The sequence below is a fragment of the Xiphophorus hellerii genome, chromosome 19 (genome assembly GCF_003331165.1).
Source record: "Xiphophorus hellerii strain 12219 chromosome 19, Xiphophorus_hellerii-4.1, whole genome shotgun sequence".
Classification (NCBI taxonomy): domain Eukaryota; kingdom Metazoa; phylum Chordata; class Actinopteri; order Cyprinodontiformes; family Poeciliidae; genus Xiphophorus; species Xiphophorus hellerii.
In genome coordinates this window covers 13,578,289-13,598,965 of record NC_045690.1, presented here as the reverse complement: position 1 = coordinate 13,598,965, position 20,677 = coordinate 13,578,289, and the positions used below count along the sequence as shown (strand labels likewise).

The 20,677-nt window shown below is 36.4% G+C and overlaps 1 protein-coding gene across 11 annotated transcripts in view; it reads left to right on the top strand.

Annotated features, from left to right (window-relative positions):
- Window positions 1–19,946, top strand: part of nrxn3a (neurexin 3a) — a 126,918-nt gene extending 106,972 nt beyond the window's left edge. Inside the window, exons 19-25 of one of the 11 annotated variants that reach the window (XR_004336748.1) lie at window positions 1,391–1,572; window positions 2,119–2,290; window positions 2,858–2,947; window positions 4,014–4,318; window positions 5,034–5,115; window positions 12,759–13,280; window positions 17,308–17,471. Coding sequence is in view for 7 of the 11 variants with exons in the window: in XM_032546661.1 (XP_032402552.1) it covers window positions 1,391–1,572; window positions 2,119–2,290; window positions 2,858–2,947; window positions 4,014–4,318; window positions 5,031–5,124; window positions 17,903–18,207 (1,148 nt within the window). In the remaining 4 variants the exon portion in view is untranslated. The other 10 variants (XR_004336746.1, XR_004336747.1, XR_004336744.1 and 7 more) reach the window with 10 other exon arrangements.
- The last annotated feature ends 731 nt before the right edge of the window (window positions 19,947–20,677 follow it).

The window sequence follows — 20,677 nt, the reverse complement described above, 5'->3', positions numbered from 1 at the left end:
ATTGTCCATATTGGCCTCTGTTTATTACTGTATAGTACAAAGCCATTGCACGGACACTAGCATCCATAACACAGTGCAGCTCATACAAAATTCTGCTTTGACTATTTACTGCCATCAAGTGAAAGTAGCATGATATATAAATATTTGTTTTTCAGGGGGAAAAAAAAACAGCACTCCTTCCCATCCCAGCTGCCCTCCTCCCAAATTCTCATAAAATAATCTGGAACCTTCTTCCCATGATTTAGGTATTGAGTTTGAAAACTGCAGTTTTACGCAAGTCCCTTGAATAGTTTATAAAGATTTCCTCAGAACCTTATCATTACTCTATAGTCTTCTTTGATGTGCAAACACATGCATTAGTTCTTGCAGGAAACTCCACCCACTTTCATTACTTTTGTTCAGCTTGGTATCTGATGTATTGTATTTGAAATATGTACTCTGATCATGACTCTAAAACAACCGACTCCCAGTAAATATTTCATTGTTCAGTGACTCCCCACGGATAAAGATAAACAGATCTTTACATCTCCCTTTTAGGTCAGAAGTGGAATAAACGAGTGAGGGATTATTTGGAAACACACTTGAAGTGTCCTCCCATATTCTGTATTAGCATATTCTTTTAGGGGGTGAATAAAAGTTTTTTTTAATTCTTCAGCAGGCGTAGAGAAAACTGCAGTGTTATTATCAGGTGACTAATTTGCACAGACTAAAGCAGCTTGTGGAGAGAAGGGGTGGGGGGATTCTGGCTCAGGCAACAAAGTGCTTTTGTGACAAGCATTATCAACCAGAGCCAAGAATTGCCTCCTCTGCCTGTGCCTGCTCATTAGCATTAGCTAGCCTCTGTGTTTGTTCACACATGTGTCAGATTGTGTATTTTTTGTTTGCTCAGTAGGTGCAGAAAATTAGCGTTCTCACAACCAACCCCAGTGCAATTATCTGAATACAGATGCACTCATTCTCCAACTCTAACTGGTCCAAATAGTTTATTGAAACTTCCATGTACTGTACATTCACATTCAATTAAGTTTCTCCAAAGGGGCACTCTTTAATAATTTCATGAACGTATGAGTGGACAAAACACATAGGCACTTGGCGTATTTTTTTAGGATAAGAAAAGGTAAGGATATATCTAAGTTTCTGTTTATTGTCTGCTCATTTGATACAACAGCATCTTGGTGCCTGTTTGGTGCCTGTTGCCATAAACTCCTGCAAGACCTACTGAATCTGACATGTTTGATTTGAGTTTAAGTTTTTTTTTGGCAAAATAAGTGGTGTGTTTAAATCAAATATTCAGTGGTGTGATATGGTTTTAGTTATACTGGCAAGTTTGCTACTTATTCTGTTATTGCTGATGGTTTTTCAATTCTACTTCATTTTCTGTTCCCCTAAGCTGGAACCATGTACATCTTTGGCAAAGGGGGAGGCCTCATTACATTCAACTGGCCAGCTAATGAGAGACCGAGCACCAGAACCGACAGGCTGACCGTTGGTTTCAGTACATCCCTGAAAGATGGCATATTGGTCAGAATTGATAGCGCTCCTGGTCTGGGGGACTATCTTATGCTGCATATAGTGAGTTATCATAAACATCCATCCATTCTTGCTTTCTGCGTTCTAATCTGGCATATTAATTCAGACCATTATTAAAACTGTCCATTGAAAAATGTCATTTTATCTACATTTTCATGCAAATTGCAACAGGAGTCATATGTTTATTTATTTTCTTAATTTTGACAAGAATATCTTTGGTATGTGTCTTGTTGATGACGTCATGTTTCCGAATATAAATATTGAATTTAAGCTTTCTAGTGAGTTCTGATAAAAAACAATGATTCTTCAAGTTAAAAATGATCTGTTTCAGAAACATTTTACTTCATGAAGTACTTAAACATAATGATTTTTTTTATCAGTAAATGTTTACTCTTTCAATCATCTTCAACTCAAGCCCAGTTCATGATTCATCAACTCTCTTCCTTTCATAAATTATATGCAAATCATCCTTGAAGTAATGAAGTAATGATCCTTCAAATTTCAGTAATAATTCCCAACCAAACAGAACATTAATAAAGAGAACTCCCAACATCTCAGTACCTTAACAATAGTATTTCCTTACTTCAGGAACAAGGGAAGATTGGCGTTACCTTCAACATTGGGACTGAGGATATCACTGTTCAAGAAAGCAGCACCCCAGTGAATGATTTGAAGTATCATGTGGTTCGTTTTACCAGGAATGGTGGGAATGCTACGCTGCAGGTGGATAACTGGTCAATCAATGAACACTTCCCTACAGGTACAGCAATAATGGTTAATTCTCACCTGCATAACAGACTGCTTAAAGAGCTCTAATGAGGCAGTGGAGTCACATTGTTGTGCCACACCTTGAAGAAGTCACTGAACAGCATCTGCCTCAAAAATTAGTGTAATTAAAGTTTCGGCTCAATGCATGTTCTTGTTCAAAAAAGAAACTTTGAATTTTAATAATGGCATCCAAGGTCTCTGTTGCTTTTTATATCTTTTTTCCCTTTCCATCAATCTGGTTCATAATTCCTTTTGGTCAAATACACCAGGTTCCATTTCTTCATATGTGATCAGCTCTCAGGAGCCTTAGTTTTGCTTTAGCTAGTGGACACACGAATGTCTTAGAATGTATAAACAGATTGCATGGTTATTGAAGAACTTACTAACATAGTCTCTAGCTAACATATAAGAATTGTTTTACTGTTTTTATGCAGAAAAGGTCAAATCTAAAACAAATCTTCCAGCTAAAATTATTTTAACCTGATGTAAAGTGTTCTTGAGTTTTTCACAATGCTGATATCAATAAATGTTTTTATAAATGTCTTTTTAAACTTCAAAGGGAACAGCGACATTGAACGCTATCAAACGGCCAATAAGAAAATTCCTTTCAAATATGTCAGACCGGTAGAAGAATGGCTACAAGAGAAAGGTAATTTAAAATAAAAACTTTCTGTTTGTCTCTACTGTCCTGATGTTTAGTTGCATAAAATAGTGGTATTAAAAGCATGTTTCATCACTTTATATATTGTGTGTTTAGAATGCTTTAAAGCTATTCTGTCGCAGATTTTGAAGTAGTCCCAATTGTTCTTATGTACCAAAATAAATGTTGCTATTTATATTTAGTATAAATTTGTATTTGTATAATAAAGCATATCATAGGCTGAAAATTAGAACTGAACAAGTATGAAATAGCCAAATAAATATTAACAAATGAAACAATAAATGTGAAATAAAACATCATCAACCTTAATTAAAAGACAACAAGATGCACATATGTTTTTTTTTCTTCATAAGTCAGTGCATGGTGATATGTTATTGATCATAAGTGAATGCATGGTGATATGTTAGTAGAAATGAAACTTGACTTTAGCTGGCCTGTTTGTAGCTCTATTAGTTACGCAAATATGTTCATTTATATTATAATCTGAATGATATAACTTTGAAATAATAAGTTATAACAATGTAAGAATGTAAGTAAGTAATATATTGAAATATATTACTTCAAAATATGTTGAAGTAATATATTTTTATTTATAAAAAAAGTTATATTTTTGGAGAAAAGGTAATTCATGAAAGCTTTAAACTAACATGCAAATGTATATTTAGAGCCAATACAACATGTATACCTAACAACTGTACCCCAGCCTTCAACTAGGTTATGACACACCTAACTGAAAGAAATATAATTAACTTGATTTTATAGCTTGATTTTCAGATACAGAAAATGACCTTTAGAACCTGGCCTGCTAAGTCTTTTATTCTGCCTTTCTTTTCTACAGCAGTTTAAGAGTGATGTGGCTTACTGGTGGAATATAGCATTGATTTGGTCACAAGTTCATACATTTTTATTGCATTGAAAAATGCAATAGATAGGGCTGATAACACAGCATCTATTATTATCCCATAAACTATAAATTTTAACTACTATTTCTTACTTATGATTATTGAAACATTCTTGCTGATGATTGTTTCTTGCTGTGGATGTCATTTTTTAGGACGACAGCTTACAATTTTCAATACCCAAGCAACAATCACAGTTGGAGGTAGCGACAGAGGCCGACCTTTTCAGGGTCAGCTGGCGGGTCTGTATTACAACGGCCTGAAAGTATTGAAAATGGCAGCTGAAGCCAATGTCAACATCAAGATTAATGGCAGTGTGAGGCTGGTGGGGAATGGATCCAGTGTGGCAGGTTCAGCCAGGACCACAACCATGACTCCAGAGTTATCCAGCAACGTTTTAGAGTCGACCACCACGACCACTACAACAACCACACGGAAACACAGATCCTCCACGGTACAGGTGGGACGGTCAACAAAACTGTGTCAATGTCTTTTTTTTAACTTTCTTTCAAAGTGGTCTCTTAGTTCTCAAGGCTTTGTAAAAGAGTCTTAGTTTTTAAATACAGTGTCCTTAAATGCCTTTTCATTTATTTTTGGTCATTCACTGTGAATTGGTGAGTGTATCTATGCAAACATTAAAAGCTTTTCAAAGTTGTAAAAAGGCATAATTAATTATTTTATATTCCATTGCATAGTGTTTTTGAGCCCAATTAGTCATACATCATATGTATCACTTTATTTATGCTGAACATATGTCAGGATGTATAAGCATTTTTTTTTTTTTTTTTATGTAAAATTTTTTTACATAATAGTTTCTATTTTTCCATTAGTTGTGTGGAGTGAATTTACTTTGTATGACCTGGAGACAATGTCAAAATGACATTAAAACTGCAAACGCAGTATTTGTTTTGCCAAAAAAAAACAAACATTTCAGATACCAGATAAGGACTACAAGCAAAACTTATTTCTGCTACAAGCATTGCTTAACCATGTCAAGCAATGCTTATTAAATATTTGATGGTTATTTATTAATGACTAATAAATAGTCACTAAGGTCTGTTATTGACAATGGAGGCAATCAGTAAACCTCCAAACTCCTCTGTTCACCCTGTTTGTTGTTTTCTGTGCTTTCTCCTCACTTTGGATGCGCTTTGTGGTATGGTCTGATGAAGAAGCACGGGGCAGAGGAAATCGTGTCCTCTGCAGAGTGTTCAAGCGATGATGAAGACTTGGAGGAGTGTGAAACAATCCATCCAGGTGGGCTAGGTTAGTTTGCATTTGCTTGCTTTCTTTGTGCACACTCATCTGCAGCAGAGGATCATATGATCCTCAAAGCATCACCCCCCATGGTTATACAAAGTGTAACTTAAGCTCTTACCAGCTTTAGTTGCAAAACATCCAGTGTAGTGACAGGAATTTGTTCCAGGTAAAACTGGAATGTTCAAAAAGAAATCTGAAAAGAAAATTAGTGTGATGCTAGCTGACGTTAGATCTAATAAAATGAGCTACACTTGCACATGGGGTCTTTTAAAGTGGTAAACATGGTTTCCAGAATACATACAAATGTTGACAGCTGAGAGGAACAATAGGAGTTAAAACATTTGTGGAATTTACATCATAAATCTGTCAAATTTGTATGGAGGTGAACCATGTTCTCTGCACTGATGCTGCTAAATGTGTTTTATCATGTTTTAGATCATCGCTCCTGCAGTTCACAGCTCTTCTGATTTTCATTTTAAAAAACTGTATTTTAAAATATGTCCATTGATAAATTGAGAAATGTCTAAAGATTTAATTTCAGTCTTTTTTGTTCTCATTTGTGTTTGTTTTTTCACATTTAGAAGCTTGCACTGGTAAATGTGATAGAGAACAGATATCATTGAATTTCTGTGTACAGGTTTTTCTTTCTTTGGGTCATACTTTTGCTCTTAGGTGTACTCATTATTCTGTTTTTTGTATCCAAATAGATTCAAAAATTTTGATAACTTAAGTTAATCAATCAATTTGAAAAAAATTGGGAATCTCCCTGACATTAAAAAGTGTAGTTTTGACCTATTTCAGTGATAATGCCAAATGATTAAAATGACATTTCTCTATGAAACAAAAGCCTTTACAATGAAACAATTAAGTGTGGACATGTACACTTTTTTGTAGAAAGCATACAACTATATGTTTGTTACCAGTACTTTGGGCCCCTAAAACATGGTACGACTAATATTTTTACATATATTTTTCTGTTTGATAACTTACTTTGCCATAGTTGTCCTGCAACTAATGAGCTATTTTCAGGGAACTTAAAAGATACCTTCCTTGAATTTTGCAGGTAATTTTCTCAGAATTTTCAATTTACTTTCCTGAAATTTTGAATTCCCTGTCAGGAAATGCAAATAAATAACTCGCAAGTCACCGATACCTTGCATGTTACCTTTGTGGAATTTACATTGTTCATAGAACCTGCCAGTTGGTGTTTTTTTCAAAACCCAAATTCCCTTCCTCAAACTTATGGCAACTTTCCTTGAACTTACAGGTCTCTTTCTCAGAATATATCGGTTTAATTTCCATGAATCACAGATGACTTAACCCTTAAGTTTCCTAGAATCATATGATTATATGCCTGAAATTTGTGTTTTTGGTTTAGAGTTACCTATCTTAAAAATATGGCCTGGGAGTTAGGGCACAGTTTATGCTTTCTGCAATAAGTGAACAATTCTTGTGGAAAATTATCTGTAGTTGAACCACTGTTTCATACTTTTATGTTTAGTTCTAAATTTAAAACTCTACCAAATATTTAAAGTTGGCATAAAATGGATCTTCTAGATTTATATGGCTAAGTAAATATTTGACAAATCCAAAAAATATTTGGTTTAATAGATTGCCAGATACACTGCCAAAATGAATTTAAATCAAGTGATATGTCAGTTAACTTCACCAAAGGTCAAAGGGTCATTCCCAAATGTTTTCAAACAGACTGTGATCTTGTGGTGTAAAAGGGGATTCAAACGGTGCTGTGAAGCCTGAGATCCATGGGGATTTGTGAAGAAAGACAAAGACAGGGCCCCAGTCATCCAGTCATGTGTTTACACAGAAATTCACACCATTCTAACCCTAACATCATGTTAGTGTGATTGAAAGCTGCATGCTTTAGTTTTTTTTACTTTGTTTTTCCTTCAGTTGGGAAGTCAATGCTATTTCCTGGTGTTTTGTTGCCAAGATTTCACTCCCGTCTTTCCGCGAACTGTGCCAAAATGCATTCTTTTGGCCTCATCATCTGTGGCATGATGTTTTGGTTGGTTATAACTGTTTCCTCACATCTCTTGGTGTATCGTGTGGCTTTGTGTCTTGCCGTTCAGCTCTCAAAGATAAAATTACATGTTCATTTTCATCTACTATTTATCTGCCCACCCTGAACAGCGAGACATCGGCTCCTTCTTTCACATTTCATATTATTTTGTCTCCCAGTTTCTAGTTTTTTAAACATAAAAAAAGACCTTTTGTTATGAAGTCCTTAGATAACCAAATCAGTCTGTTCAGGGTGAATATTTTATTTCACTGCATGGTTTTTCATTGTCACACAACACCGGGCACCTCATCCATTTAACTCAGTTGTTTTATCTGCATTTGTGTTGAAGTTGTGAGCCATTTTTGCAGTCGCAGCGTCATCAAATCGCCTGTTTTATCCCACGCTTTTTATTTGTGAGTAGGACTGCCAGTTTTTGTTTAGAGAATTCATCAAGTGATTCTGTTCTCTGTTGTAAACCTTTCTGTCCTTTTTTTGCTTAATTTTATAAGATGGCAACGAAAATGGGTCATTCAGTTATTTATGAACTGCACCTTTACACATTTAATAAATTGAGATCTTTGATACATTTTTATCGAACATTATTAGTGGTGAAGATACAGCTCGCCTCTCAAACTGTTACTCGGTAATAAAAATCAATCATGTTTCCACAATCTGGCAACATGTTTAGGTCAGAACAGTGCATTTAAAAGAAAGGAAAATATTTATCAATAAATATTTTGTGTAGGATAACATTATCATGTAGCAACATTCAGGTATGAAAGACAACACAATGTTTTAACTCCAGTTTCTATTGCATTAATATTTTACAAGAAAAATAATGTTTACAGAAATCAGTTCCCACCTTGTTTCTATTGCCAAACACTTGAATAGTCTCCAGTGGGATGGCAACCTTCTCCATGATTTATTAAGCAGATAATTACTTGACTAAGTGTGCAGATTGGGGTGTTTTTAGTGAAATGAACTTTCATCCCAATCAATCATTAAATGTCGCAGCTTGGACTGCCACACAAAGTCCAGTATGTCAGGTTAAATCTGGTGATGGCACATACACATTTAAAAAATAGCAGAAGAAGACAGTAGAAAAAATAACTAACTTTGTCCCTTGCTCATGAATACATAATGGTCAGATGTGCCATCTTATGAAATTAACATCAATTTCTTAAAACATGACTTAAAGAGCATAGTGGCATATGTTGAAAGAGAAAGCAGATTTAAAGCTGGTCTCCTTGACATTTTCTGTCAGTAGTTATTTCCATCTATTTCGACATAGAAACAACATAATGTAAAACACTCCATAAAGAATGGTTGCTATTGGTTCAGAGTATATTAGTTCACCCCCCAAATCATGAACCAGAAGAAACTTGGATTGTGTTAAATATTCCACCTCTACTCTTGCTTTTTTCATCTGTCTTCTCCAGAATGTCCAATATTTTCTGTTATCGAAACACAAATGGAGAACAAGAAGGGATTTCAACTTGGAGTTTCAAAATAAAAAAAAGGTCAAAGATATATATATATATATATATATATATATATATATATATATATATATATATATATATACAGTACAGACCAAAAGTTTGGACACACCTTTCTAATTCAATGGGTTTTCTTTATTTTCATGACTATTTATAAGGCAAGAAATCCCACTTATTAACCTGACAGGGCACCTATGAAGTGAAAACCATTTCAGGTGACTACCTCTTGAAGCTCATCAAGAAAATGCAGAGTGTGTGCAAAGCAGTAATCACAGCAAAAGGTTGCTACTTTGGAGAAACTAGAATATAAGGGGTATTTTCAGTTGTTTTATACTTTTTTGTTTAGTGCATATTTCCACATGTGTTATTCGTAGTTTTGATGCCTTCAGTGTGAATCTACAATGTCAATAGTCATGAAAATAAAGGAAACTCATTGAATTAAAAGGTGTGTCCAAACTTTTGGTCTGTACTGTATATATATATATATATATTCCAAATCAGACCATAGATGTATCATAGCTTGAATTGCTAGACGATTTCCAAGCCCTAACGATTTAGTAAGACAAATTTAAATATATTCTCAGAAAGTATACATTAACATTAACCTTAATTAATAGAAAAATGTGTAACACATCTTAATAGATACAAGCGCTGCAAAAGTAACATATTTGATTGAGAAAAAGATGAATCTTCAGTGTAGCCCTCTCTCTAGTCTTCATTGTGATGGCCCCCTCCACCACCTTACAAAAATATTACTAAAAAATGTGTCTTGTATTTTGTGGATCCAAATCATGTATCCTGTACCATGAGCTAACAAAAAGTTAGTGGACAAATACAAACAAGAAAAAAACATTCTAAATAGCTTAGATGTTTCCTACACACTTGTTCCCCCCTTCCTCCTCTCTGAATAATTAGTTTTTTATTTGGTGTAAATTTTATCCAAGTGAGGGAATCTGTGTTCAACTTAAGTAATTTTTTTTTTATCTTCATATAAGTTGTAGAAACACCTCAAGGATGATCAATGGAAACAGTTCAATTGGTCATCCTTGATCGTTTGTTCCACTGTTAGCTTCATGACATAGACTGTGAATACTTAGTTAATGTGATTTATTGATTTTCAAACTTAATGAATATGGAAAAAAACCTCTAATACTTTTTTCCACTTTGTCATAATGGGATATTTGTGTGCATAATTTTGAGGAAAGAGAATAATTTATTACACTTTTAACCAAGGCTTTAGCACAACAAAATGTGGAAAAAGTGAAGCATTGCAAATACTTTCCAGATGCACTGTACTTCTAAGTAAAGGCAAAGAGTCCTTACAAACTGGGATGTACAATTAGTGTCTCACCAGTTTGAGCAAACTTTTTCTGTCTTCTTCATATTTCAGATTAGTTTACTCAGATTTGCTTCATTAAGCAGGAGTCCATTAAAATCCTGAGTTACATCTAAAATGTTTTGGAAATCAGCTTTACCTCTGAATTTTTAAAAAAAAGAGTATTTCTTGTTTTATTTTAATATTAGTGTACTAAAAACATATGTTTTGTGTGTTTTGTTCAACTTCTCTTATTACATGTGAACATGTGTCCCAATTGCATACTGCTGTCTGCACAGAAAATAATAAACTTTAACAATCTTATTTCCCAGCAAATCGGTTTGCATAATGAGAACATTTTCACTGTTTCACAGCTCATTGAAAAATAAGAATAGAAACCTCATTAAGTTGCATCAGGATATTGTTTTGTGCCAGTACACAGTGTTACTTTAACTGCATGTTTGTTTTATGGGATTGGGACACAGTGTCCGTCTCCTGTTCTTACATCGGTCAGACCTGCCAGTTTGCTGTGTTGTTTCTTTTATTTTACTTTCCCTAAATGCAACTTACTTTAAGCATGCATCAACATCCTGCAGTTCGACTAAAACAAACCCAAATGACAGTAGTAGTAACCCATTCTCAGCCAGTACCGTCTCCCTCTGATGTACACCCAGACTGCACGGCCGGCTCATGTTTAAGGACTAACATTATAGGGAGCACATGAGAGAGGAGCCCGTCCTCCAGTCGAGTGCCTCTCCCATCCGTGTCTGTTTTTTATTGTGTGCATCTGGTTGTAGTGTGTGCAAAATTTTAAATGGCTTTGTTCCTTCATCTTAACATTTTTCTTCATTTAATATTTGAAACTGGTCATATTTTTTATCCAGTTGATTGCTGGCATTTTGGTTCTGATTATGTTTTTTGGCATATATGTTTTCTTCTTTTTCCTCAGAGAATACCTAAATCGAAGTGTGAAATATTTTTTCCTATATTTTGACTTTTTTGGATTTGGAACTCCTTCAGTAACTAGCTTGTGTGTTTAATTTCCAGATAAACACCAATGCAAATAGTGTAAATTTAATAAAATGTATCCCCACTTCAGGATGAGATTTGAGAACACGTAAAAAAAACTCACACAGACTAGGATCTGACGCAGTTCCTGATCTACTTCTCGCATAACAATTTTAGACGTTTTACAACCTACTTTGACAAAACAAAATCTTTTTATACACACTCTGACCAAAGCAGTCAAGCGCCTATGTACTAACCCTGAAGGAATGGTTCAATTTAGACATAATTTGTTCCACATGTAGTCCATGATAGGGATGGGAATAAATTGATTTACATGGAGCCGTCATGTTGACCCTCAAAGGGCATCAGTGGTGGTACCAAAGCAGCGACAAAGATAAAAAAATATTGTCTAACAGCTAATGAAAACACTAAATGAAGATCAGCAGATACAGAAGATGCCTTCTAGATGCTTTTCAGCAACATTACTAGCACTTGATGGCATTTGATAATTGTTCAATTGTAAGAGTCTGGGAGACTGAATAACACAGCTATCCACCATGTCACAGCAGTGGTTTTTAAATGCACATACCATCTGTACAATTGTCTTTTGTGAGTGACTGTATCATGTCACTGCTTCAGAGGACCCCAAGACTTATCCCATCATTGTCCTCCAAATTACTACTATGGATGACTTGAACTTTGGGACCCTCAACATGATTTCTAGTGTCTCTCTTGACAAAATCTGATTGGTTATCATTTCTTTATATCTTGGTAGATGAGTAAAATAATTGCAGTCCATCACAAAATATGAAAGTCCTTCTTTTTTTTCTGGTTACTGTTCTCTGCTTTGTCAGACTACAGATGCGAGGATAAACCTGTAATCTACCTGATGCAAATTGTTAAACCACTGCACAGGGTGACTAAGGCTTTTAAAAGTCCAATAGGTCTACCCAGTGTTCAGCCAGGTCACTCTCATTAAGGACTATTTGCAGGTTGAGTTTTCAAAGTTAAAATGAAATAAATTTAGTTTCATAGTTCATCACTTAAACAAACTAAACTTAGTTCATACTCCTAGTCTTATTATGACATGAAGAATTTTATAGTCATGGTATCATGAGTCATCTAGCTTATACATTCACTACTCTGAATGTGTAGGCAAGATGAGGAGGTACCAAAGTCTTTATTTGAAGACATTAATGCAAAATACTGCCAGTGCTTGTGTCCGAATGGCAGATGCAAATACCATGGAGTTTGGTTTTGCCTGCAGTACAGCACAATGATTTTCTCCTGTCTTGGGTGACCAGAACCCTGACAATGATTCTGGTTTTAGCTTCAGATAAATGTGTTGTGTTTGGTCCTCATGCAATTCACATTGTTATCCCATAAAATCCCATCAAGTGCTAGTAATGCTATCTAATGAGCCTGAGGATTCCTTTCTGTATGGTGACCTTTCTAACCTACTGTTGAATGAATCACTCCATTCCTGATCTCATCCCTGAAGCTCTCTAGTGTCTTTTTTGAGATGTCCTAGCTCCTTGCAAAATGAGTAATTTGCATTCTTATCACTGGTCCACATGTGAATCAAACTAGATCCAAATCAGACCATTTCTCAGGGTGGGTCACTGTTTTTGTCAGGGAGTGTATCTTTACTGTAAGAACAATACAAATTGAATTGCATGGCTAAGAAGTTGCAGTTTAGGGTTTGTAAGACATGTCAGTGTTAGAGTTCTTCTGTTCTTTTCTGTAGATGGGCATGTATATTGCTCATTGTTTGTATATCCCCATCCCTTCCTTACAGCCAAAACCTCTAATGCCGCCCGACCGCTTCGTACTGCCTTTACATGGACATGGCAACTGACTTACACTGTCACCCTCATCATCCTCATCTCCTCTGTAGTATGTTCATAGGTCCAACCCCTTCTTCACCTCCTCCCTTGTCTTTAGAAATATTGAAATATAAAGTCATCCATCCATTCTACACTAAAGAGCAAATTAAGCAAAAATTGTAACATGGATAGATTTTAGGCTCACTGAAGTCTCTTGCTATGAAAAAAATGCAGATTTTTTGTAAAAAAAATATTTACAAGGAAAGAGAAACAAAGGATAAAAAGCAGAAATATGGTGTTTATTTTTCTGTTATGTGGTGTGGATGTATGTGCTGTTGCCTCCCTGTACCGTCATTGTTTTAAGATAGAACCCATTCTAGAGTGGATAAAAATTATCTTTAACGGTACCAAGTGGCTATCCTACATTTTTACACATTTTTTCCTTTGTAAATTCTTTTCCTCTTGCCTAAAAATCATGCGGGCAAATTGTTGATGTAAGTTAATGACACACAATGTGCATGCTCTGATTCTCTTTGTGATGCTTGTTTAAGATGCAGTTTGTAAACGGACACATTTCAAAAGCTTTCTGTTATCATTAACTAAAATCAGATGATGACGCTGGTTGGATAAATCTGTTCTTGAAAACCTGTAGAATCCATGTTTCTGCAGGTTATGCAAGATATGACCGCATATCTTTGTTGAACATGTGGTCATGTTACAGCTGATAAATATTCAGTCAAGTTTGAGATCCTACAGAAGGCCTTTGTTTAGGCACGTGTTGTATGTCTGTAACTGGATGTGTTTGCAGTTGAAGTGCGTGAAGCAATGTTTTGTATGAAGTGTTAACTTGCATGAATGACTCCAAAAGACATACTAAATCACAGTGGGTACTTTCATGTTAATGAGTTGGTGCTTTGAATGTTCACTCCAGTGATAACAGCACATGACCCAAATATTGTTTTGTGCTATGCAACACTCAGCATTTATATAAAATCAGAAAAAATATTGTAAATTGCCCAGAATATTCCAAAAACTGTTGGATTTTGTTTAGGGGAAATAAAAATAAAGTAGTCCGTCTATCCATTCGTTTCATCTTATCAAAAGCTGGGTCCTAGCTGTAACAGGCCAAAAGGGAAAACCCAACGATCCCTTTTCCAAGGACTTCCTAGGCCATCATTTGGCCACTTCATTAAATACAGCTGTTCGATTTTTTTGCTAATACAAAAAGTGCTAATTACATGACAGATACTCAATGCATAGGACCTATGTAAACCTGGAAAGGACAAATTACTGAAACATACTTCAGCCATCAGAATGGCTGAAATATGGTGTCGTTGGTGTAAGACTGTTTGAATTGGGTATTTCAGAATCTGCTGACATGCTCGGATTTTCACCCATAAACACACCTGGAAAGATAATTTTCTGAAAATGAGAAAATATCCACAATAAGAAGCAAAAGAACCTGTTCATGTCAGAAGAGAATGAGCAGACCGTTTCAAGATGACATAAAGGCAGCGGTAGCTCAAGTAACCACTTACTACAACCAGAACATGTGAAATACAATCTTTGAACATGCAACATGTCAACGCCTTAAAAAAGATGGTCTACAGCAGCAGAATATCCCACTCCTGTCAATAAGGCTGCAATTCACATAGGTTCGACAAAATAGAGTAACAATCAGTTGGAAAATCTTTGCCTGATACTTTTTTGGCATACTTTGGGTTTTTTGTTAGCAGCTGAGCATTGCTTAAATGACACCTTAGAACAGCTCCTGATCATTCCAAAAGGCAATTGTTTTTATTAAAGTGGCTATTGGATGTACAGCTTCTCTGGTGAGTTTAGAGCCTGGCCAGGAGACTCTTTCCATTGGGATAAGCCCACTACTTCCAATGGTAGGTGTCCAGACAGTATCCTGATCAGATGAAGCACCTCAGCTCTCTCTCTAAACTCTTTGGGATTTGGATAAGTATCCAGAGCTCAACCTGGATGAGGAACCTCTTTGCCTAACTGGTCTGGCTACCCTACAAAGAATGCAAATTTTAGAAATTTATATTCTGGAGCTTACTTTTTACAGTATTACCTATCTCTCTTGACAATAGGTGAGGGTTTGAACATTAATGGAGCAGTAAATTCTGAGCTCCGTCTTTCAGTTCAGCTTCATCACCACAACAGACTGTTCTAGTATCTCATTAATCCAGGATAAATGTACATCTACCAATTTGTTTCCTGTTTCCTCCTGCCAAAAGAATCAAAATTACTTGAAGCCAAACTCCAAAGTTTATATGGTCCATTTATATTTATAAGGTAAAATAAACTATCTGGTGTTTGAGCAGTAATTTGTAAATTAAAGGAATGATTATGACTCCACCCTTTTACATCCTGTTTGTCTCTAAAAAAAAGGAGACCCTAACAAAATTCTAATGAATGCCTTTCATTCAAAGTGCTGTTTCGTAAGGGGTGAACATTTAAAATCTTTGCTTAAATGCAAACTAAACAAATGTTGTCTGGTGACAGAGCTGCTTCTGGTAACAGAGTTATTCTACAACAAAATACACTCAAGACAACATGATGCAGTTGTGGGTCATGTGAAAAACCCTCTTTTACTATTTACGTACTCTTCTACCCTGTGGGATGCTTTTGTTGTTAAAACAGGGCCCACCTACAGAGCTTGCTAATGATGCTAGCCAGGTTGTTATGCAAAATGGGCAAATAACTCACTAACAACATCAGTTTACTAGAATTTGATAATGTAATTGCAGAGCAAATGTACAAACAAGGAATGCTGACCTTTTTACTCAGTTGCTACTTTTAAAATAGCAATCTAAATTAGACTCACTCTATAACACTAATGAAGGATTCAGCCCTGCATCTGAGAACTATTTACGAAGGTGTTGTTACATTTGTGTGTTACTCTAAGTAAACAAAGGGCTTAAGATGAACTGGGAGCCACTGAGTAGCATATTACAATTGGTTTCACAATAATTAAAATCAGTTCTTTGGATCACTTCTTAGCCCTGCAGCGTTGGATGGGGTACATGTCCGAAGTCCCCCAGCAGCTTGTTATCAAGATCTGCTGAATGCTGGTAATTTAACCCATCAATTTAAACCATGTGTCCTAAAACAGGGGAAAAGCTGAAACATGCAAGGCAGTATGTTTCAAGGACCAGTATTGGGGAAAAAGCTGGCTGAGCATTCACTCAGTAAATGTGAACAACAACAACAACAACCCTACAAGTTATACATTTAATACCTGAAATGTACAGTAATTGCATAAAATGGTGTTTAGCTTTTTGCCTTTCGACAGGATTTTAAAAAGAAAGTAGCAGCAATTTCTGCAACAACTAAAGCAACACATAATATTAAATTATTATCAGAGGACTCGTATGAAAGCAGGAATATGTATACTTTGCCAGAGGAAAGATATCAGCACTGTCTTTAAAGAAATTATTTTCTTTTTCTTTTGCAAATTTGCAGTTCTGTCTGATTGAACTACAATATTTTTTTTAATGTCCTTCAGAGAGATGGGAAGCAAGTCTAGATCAGGGGTGCTCAAGTCCAGTCCTCAAGAGCTACCTTCCTGCAACTTTTAGATGCATCTTTACTCCAACAGACCTGGATCAAATGGCAGAATTCCCTCACAAACAGTCATTCAACTCTGAACAGGTCTGGCAATTTGCCAGTCATTTGATTCAAGTGTGTTGGAGAAAGGGTGCATCTGAAAGTTGCAGGACGGTAGCTCTCGAGGACTGGACTTGAGCAGCCCGGTCTAGATGTTTGATCACAATGCAAATTCAGGGTTGGAGAAAATTAAACAAAGCAGGTTGACACAAAGAACTCAGAGAAAAAGCCAAGGATGCATGTAGAGCCCTAATGCCATGGGTCTGTTCTGAAATCAAACAATCTGGGCAAATTGGTACAATTTAGCTGACCACGAACTACTCTACTACCCAAAAGTCAAATGTGTGGCCATCTGACCTAAAATTGAGTCATACCAGCAATGAGGCAACATTGATAATCAGTGGATTAAACTCTCTCCACAACATTGTGAGAGGTGGAGGATCATTTGGTGGACTAGGTTTTCCTAATAAAATGCAAGAAAGAATGAAGAAAACAGTCTTTAAAAAAAACTTTTATATTTCAATTTTTATTGTGCTTTTATGTGAGAAAAAATATGACAACACATCAGCTATTCTGGTCCCATAGAATAATGCTACTGAAGCTTTGTCATGTATTTTAAATAGATGATGAAGATGGTTTCTTAACTTTACCAAAAAAAATTAAAAATACTAATAATAAAAATTACACACAATTTGCTGTAGATTACTGTTATCATGAAAAACAAATATGCCAGGGTTTAGTGGCTGAAATAAACTGAAATATAATCAAAGTTTAAATTATCCTTCTGGCTCCCATTTTACCTCTTAAGCCTTTTAAGATGTTTTCATATATGGCTTTTGTTGGCTTTGTTTGGTTCATAAATCATAGAGTTTGGTTCTAAAATAAATCTTTTTCCACTTCCAGGAGCTGAATTAGTCATTGAGGATCCATTAGAGCACCCCTTTGTAGCTCCCCGTGCACCCTTCATTCCCACTCCCTCAACCCACCACCCACTCCTCACCATTATTGAGACCACCAAAGAGTCCTTGTCCAAGGCCACTGAGGCGGGGGTACCTTGCTTGTCGGACCGAGGCAGCGATGATTGTGATGATGATGGCTTGGTGATATCGGGGTATGGCTCTGGGAAAGCGTTGAAGTCTTACCTGCCCCCACTGATGATGATGAAGATTTTCACTCGAACTTCTCCTTGTTAAGACCTACATCACACTTTCAAGGTGACTACAAAGCACAGGTGCCCAGGACTTTTATACCAAACAAACCTTCCATCTTCAGATGCAGTAGGACAACCACCATACCAGTAACCGCCAACCAGAGCCGCACCACTAGCACCTCTGCCTCCACCACAGCCCTCCACAATTCTCCGGCAAAACAAAAAAACGCGAGCTAAAACCCCAGTCCCAACCTAGTGTTGCTTCTATTGCCACATCCTGTGAGGTAGACAGCAGCAAGCTGAGGGGCCCATTAATAATTTCCGTCATGTTCCATAATATACCCACAGCACTCCCCACAGAGCCAGGCGTCAGGCGAGTCCCAGGGCCCTCGGAGGTGGTCCGTGAATCTAGCAGCACCACCGGGATGGTCATCGGAATAGTGGCGGCCGCAGCGCTGTGTATCCTTATCCTCCTGTACGCCATGTATAAGTACAGGAACAGGGATGAAGGCTCCTACCAGGTGGACGAGAGCCGGCACTACATAACCAACTCGGCTGTGCAGAGCAATGGCGCTGTCATGAAGGACAAACAGCAGAGCCTGAAAGGCAGCAACAAGAGACAGAAAAACAAGGATAAGGAGTATTATGTGTGACTGAGACTTTGGTCAACCCGACAGAACAAAGAGAGAAGGCACTGAGAGAACTTTTATTACCAGTTTCCCTGTGAGGAGCTTTGACAAATGATGGTATAACATGGGACTTGAATAATTCTATACTGTGCTGAATAGTTGAACTGATATGTACTGTAACATAAAGCACACTTACTATTAAGCAAAAGGCTTAATGGCAAGGTTAAATAGCAACTTTAGAAACCTTACACTTCTATCTGGTCAGAGACATTGTCGGTATACAAATATTTCACAGCATCATTCTCCTAAGTGACTTTTAGAGCTATGTGATCCTTGGCATTAAACAATTTTTGTGAAATTGTTAATTACAAAAGGCTCATTATCTTAAACGTTTCCAGCATGTAAGCAACAAGTAGTGCTTAACGAGAGGGGGTCAGGCACACAAAGGACTCTTGTAATCAAAATATTACAGATTTTTATGGTTTATACATAATATAAGTGTGGTGTCTTACTTATTTTTGCTTAAAGCAAAAGAAAAAAAGATTAAAAGAGAACAGTAAGAAAAGAAAACTATTTTATGTGTATAATATGAATCCAAGTGAGTCAATTGCCAAGGGCAGACCTCATACCATCTGTTTGCTCTGGCATCTAATTCACCACAATTATTCTCATTGTCTGACAGACACAGTGACTCTCTTTGTGGGAAGAATTTGTTGGTTCTCTTGATAAGAAGCGCCTGATTGTAAAATGCATGCCATCCTGATTCCACAGTAAGGTGCAGTACAGTAAAAGTCCAGTAAAGAGTGTTCAGCTTGGATAACACAAAGGCAGTTCTTCATCTAAGATCAGGACTCCCCCCTCTTCTCGAAACCCGTCAAACAGATCTCTTCTTGCTGCACAGTCTGTGGTGGTTTTATCTATCTGCACAAGTGTGTGTTGGTTCATTGCCTATCATTCTCTTTTTCTATGGAGGTGTCAGGATGAACACAGATGCAGTACTACTACACTGTTAACCAATGTGTATACAGAAATAAACCAGATGTTGAAAGTGTGAATTCTATCTGCTGTCACAGTCAACTGTGTCAAAAAAATGAGAAATTTGTTTACATATTTTATTACATGCTATCTGTTGTACTTTGTAGGTAGTAAATTGTACATATACCATGACAGTTGTAATTTTTAGTACCTCTATTGTACAGACTGAAGATATGATTTATCAGCAGATTTCATTAAAAAATCTATCTGTTAATTTACATGGAGAAAGACTTTAACCAGACTGTGGAGAATCATATTGATATTCATGAAGAATAAAAAAATGTATTGTTAGCCTAGAAATCTACACAGAGATGTTTCTAAAGTTGCATGAATATTTATCTACTTGCAGTTGTCCAACAAATACAAGGTGCCCTTTCTTCTCAACCATGGCGTTCTTGTCCTGGGGTACATTGATTTCTGTTTTGCTTTGTTTGTACTTTTTTATAGAGAGAAAGAAAGAGCATACGCTCAAATTCATGGTGAAGACAGTAAAGCTCAAATAAAAGCTATAACGGGGGGGAGGGGTCACTGTTGAAAAGGACATCATTTCTTCGTTGTCATTAGTTGACATCTTGCTTTGGAAAAACTTTACCATTCATTTATGTTTGCATTTTCTGACATTGCTATTAAAGAAGTGGATACTTTTTCTTAGAAATCATATTTTGGGTTACAATTGTTATTTTTTTTCTTTTTCATCCATTTGATAACAAATAAACATTTTTTCTGAAGTCATTCTCTTATCAATGGATAAATACAGTTCAGCAATTAGTGTAGTAATGCTTTTCCCAATTGTAATATCATTTCAACATTTCCCCCTCATCTGTGGTCGCACCTCTATGTTTCTGACGCCAAAGGAGGGCAAAGACAAAACACAAAGCCTTTTGAGATTTCAGGCTAATCTGCTCTTACTTATACATCAAAGTGTTTTCTCTGACAGAAATCATGATGTGACCACCACACTTGAAGCATAAACAATGGAAAAATGGCATTGTGTTTGTAGTACTAGAAACATTTTAATAACAACACAAATCATAGTTATTCTGCCCAGCAAGATGTTTGTGGGATAAATCAAATGATCCCCATCTTAGTCTTCTTATTGCAGATTATTATTCCAGTTGGAATTTATGTCTTCACCGAAATAGCATCTGTGTTTTTACCTTGTGTTTTTGAGAAGGTCATAGACCAGGGATCTGTAAATCCAGGCCTTGAGGGCAGGTGTCTTGCAGATTTTAGATGTGACTATGTGTCACCAAGCCTGAGTCAAATAATCAGCTCATTAGCAACTTGACTGCACTGTGCAGGTGATTGAAGCGTGTCGAACCAAGCACACATCTAAAGGTTGCAGGACATTAGCCTTCTAGGCCTGGATTTGAGGACCCCTGGCTGCCATCCTTTGGTGGGTTCTTCAAGAGCCAATGTCCTGCAAGTTTTAGACGTTTCTGCTCCAACTCCCCCGACT